The sequence below is a fragment of the Tetrahymena thermophila genome (assembly GCF_000189635.1).
Source record: "Tetrahymena thermophila SB210 genomic scaffold scf_8254302, whole genome shotgun sequence".
Classification (NCBI taxonomy): Eukaryota; Ciliophora; class Oligohymenophorea; order Hymenostomatida; family Tetrahymenidae; genus Tetrahymena; species Tetrahymena thermophila.
In genome coordinates this window covers 2053-5322 of record NW_002476130.1, presented here as the reverse complement: position 1 = coordinate 5322, position 3270 = coordinate 2053, and the positions used below count along the sequence as shown (strand labels likewise).

Sequence of the window (3270 nt, the reverse complement as noted above, 5' to 3'; positions counted from 1 at the left end):
CTTGATCTCATTTTTCGTAATTTCAATTTATTCAATTCGATTTTTTTATAAGATATTTATAATTTTTTTATAACTCTAATTTACTAAACTATTTATTTATTTTATCCAAAGTAATTGTCTAATGGAGAGTTAAGATATATTTTTACTAGGATCTGCAATTTAATAACATTCTCAACTAACAAATTTGGAGTTATGTATAAAGTATATTTATTTTTTTAACATAAATTCTAATATTTAAAATTTTTTGCTATTAAATAATACATACAAAAAATTTGATTAATAACTTTAATTTGTAACAAAAGTTCAATATAAATGGATTATAATTCTTTATCATAATTAAGCTCTAAATTATCTAAATTAAAAAATCTGGAAAAATTGACTCTTAAGCTAGAGTAAGGTTTTATTTTTATTTTGGTAGAATTGCTTTGATATATTTTAAGCTAATACTTTATAGCTAGTTTATTTAAATATTTATTAATAAAAAGAAACAATAAAATTAAAGATGAAGGAGCTATCAGATTAAGTCAAGCTATTCTATAGTTTGCAAATCTTAATACACTTATACTTTCATTAGAGTAAATTGAAGATATTAATTATATTTCGTTTACTATTTCTTAATTTAAAACATAAAATTTTTAAAAACCATCAAAATAAAAAGAGAAACAAATTAATTAAGAAATAAAGAATTAAATTTAATTTATTAATCAATATGTTTTCTCAATCTTCTTCTTCTTTCTTAAATTCAAAAATTTATGCTCTTATTAATTAATTTTTATTAATTTTATAATAAAAGCATTAATAAAATTACTAGTATGGGAGCATCGGATCTAATTTAAAGTGTAGTAAAATGTAAAAATATTTATTCACTAACTCTTAGATTGAAGTAATTTTACTCATTAATTATCTTTTAAATTAATTTCTAAATCATAGAAACAATCCATTCATTCATTCATCCATCCATCCATTCAGCTATTTGAATTTTTATTTTAAAAACAAAAAATTAATTTTGTTTCTATAAATTTTAATCTTTGAAAGACTTTCTTTCTTTATAATGCATTTGAATAACATTTAACATAATAGTTAGAATTAAATTAATTATGTTGGAGCATCAAATATAGTTATTCAATTAGAAAAATTGAAAGTGCTTCGTTAACTAACTCTAGGCTTAAAGTAAAATAAATATTTAAAATTCATGAATCTGTTTTATTTATTAAATTAAATTTAAAATTTTTTTCAGAACAAAATAAATATTTATACTTTCTTTGACTGTTTGTTTAATATAATAGATAAAATTAAATTAATAATGCTGGACCATCAAATATAGCTATTCATTTTGGAAAATTGAAAAAGATTTATTCTCTCAATCTAGATTTAAAGTAAAATAAATAAATAAATATTTAAAATTCATCCATCAACTATATCAATTTTATTTTTTAACTAAAAAAATTGAAGTTAATATTTTTAAAATATATAAATTTTTTTATTCATCTAAAGCGACAATTAAATTAGTGATTAAGACCTATAAAATTTAGGCTAATCTTTAACTAAATTATTTGAACTTACTGACTTATCAATTAGTTTAAGGTAAATTTATTTATTTACTTCTTTTATAATTGCTCAAAAATTAATAAATAAATAAATAAATATTTAGCTTCAATCAATCTCTAATTTAATTATTTTAATGTTAATTAATTACTGTTAAATATATTAATTAATTAAAATAAAAAAAATAAAATAAATATTTTTAAAAATCATCAACATTTATTTATTTATTTTATTTGAATTTAAGATAAAAAAAATTAATTTTTAATTTTTAATATGAAAATAATTTATTTTTATATTCATCCAACCAAAGTGACAATCAAATAAGTGATTAAGGTGTCAAAATTTTAGGTTAAGCTTTAAGTAAATGTTTTCAACTGACTTACTTATCAATTAGTTTAAGGTAAATTCATTTACTTCTTTTATAACAACTCAATAGTATATAAATAAATTTTTATCTTAAATAAATCACTAATTCAATTATTTTTAAATTAATTAAAATGAAGATCTGAATTGATTACTTAAGAGGGGATATAAGCTTTAGGATATGAATTAAATAAGTGCAGTAAACTTTATTGGATTGATATTGAATTTAAGTAATTTTTTAGTTGTTTTATTAATATTATAAAAATTAATTAAATCTTTAATCTCAAATTTTTTTCATAAATTTATTTTATTCTAACAAAATTTGCAATTTAATTTTTAATTTTAATAATTTTAGTATATTTATTATATTAATATAAATAACCTTTTTATTTACAGTTCGTAAAAATCAAATGCTAATAATCTTTAAGATATATTTACATCAGAATATATTAAGAAAAATCAATTTTTTTAACTCAGGTAAATTAAGTTTATTAGATATGTAGGTAGGTAGGTAGCTAGATATTTAGCTAGCTACTTTTATTTATTTATTAATTTAATTAAAATTAAACTTAAAATAAATGATCTATCAATTAAATTGCTTTTTTGATAAATTGACTAACTAAAAATTTCTTTTAATTATAATGTATACATAATATATAAAAAATAATAATATTTTACAAAACTTAATAGAAGCTTTAAATAATCATCGATCAGATTTGAATATTATTTGAATATAAAATCATGGTAAATTTTTTAATTTTCATTTTTTAGCTCCTTTATTAGGAATATTTAATGAATATGAAAATATATTTTATTATTTTTAAAAATTAGAATTAATTTTTAATTTATAAATATTTAAAATCTCGAATAATCAATCAATTTTTCTATGGATTTTTAAATGAATGACTGAATAATTTTAAATAAGAAAATTTACTTTTTAATATTTCTAAATTTCTTACTTAATATCAAACTAAAAGTTTTTTGTGCAGTCTGTCTCAAATAATTCAAATTTTTAATTTATTTAATTTAAAAGGTTTAACTAATTATTAATGGGCTAAAAGGATATATTCTTTGGTTTAAACTAGTTAGATAAGTACTCACATTTTGAAATTAGTTTAACGTAAATTTAGCTTACACATTTACTTAAATCTTTAATTTTATTCATAAATTTTTAGCTGTGCTTTGGTTCAGTTAAACTATTTTTTTTTCTACAATTTCTTAAACTAAATTTATGGAAAAAGTAGTGTCTTTATTTTTTAAAATTAAGTTATTTAATTAATATCAAAAAGAGATTTCTTAATGAATGCTCAAAATGCAAAAGACTTTGGTTATGGATTATCAAGATATTAAAAACTCTAATAT

General features: G+C 17.2%; 1 protein-coding gene across 1 annotated transcript in view; it reads left to right on the top strand. All coding sequences in view use genetic code 6, as the record gives it.

Annotated features, from left to right (window-relative positions):
• Window positions 1-312: 312 nt before the first annotated feature.
• TTHERM_001305848 (hypothetical protein) overlaps window positions 313-3270 on the top strand; it is a gene marked incomplete at both ends in the record, with an annotated part of 3667 nt that continues 709 nt past the window's right edge. The window contains 12 exons of the mRNA XM_012800378.1: window positions 313-392; window positions 486-575; window positions 794-883; window positions 1081-1170; window positions 1287-1376; window positions 1495-1584; window positions 1856-1945; window positions 2049-2138; window positions 2305-2385; window positions 2599-2652; window positions 2942-3028; window positions 3198-3270. The exon at window positions 3198-3270 is cut by the window's right edge and continues 134 nt beyond it. Of these exons, the coding sequence (XP_012655832.1) occupies window positions 313-392; window positions 486-575; window positions 794-883; window positions 1081-1170; window positions 1287-1376; window positions 1495-1584; window positions 1856-1945; window positions 2049-2138; window positions 2305-2385; window positions 2599-2652; window positions 2942-3028; window positions 3198-3270 (1005 nt within the window). The remainder of the gene's footprint in view (window positions 393-485; window positions 576-793; window positions 884-1080; window positions 1171-1286; window positions 1377-1494; window positions 1585-1855; window positions 1946-2048; window positions 2139-2304; window positions 2386-2598; window positions 2653-2941; window positions 3029-3197) is intronic.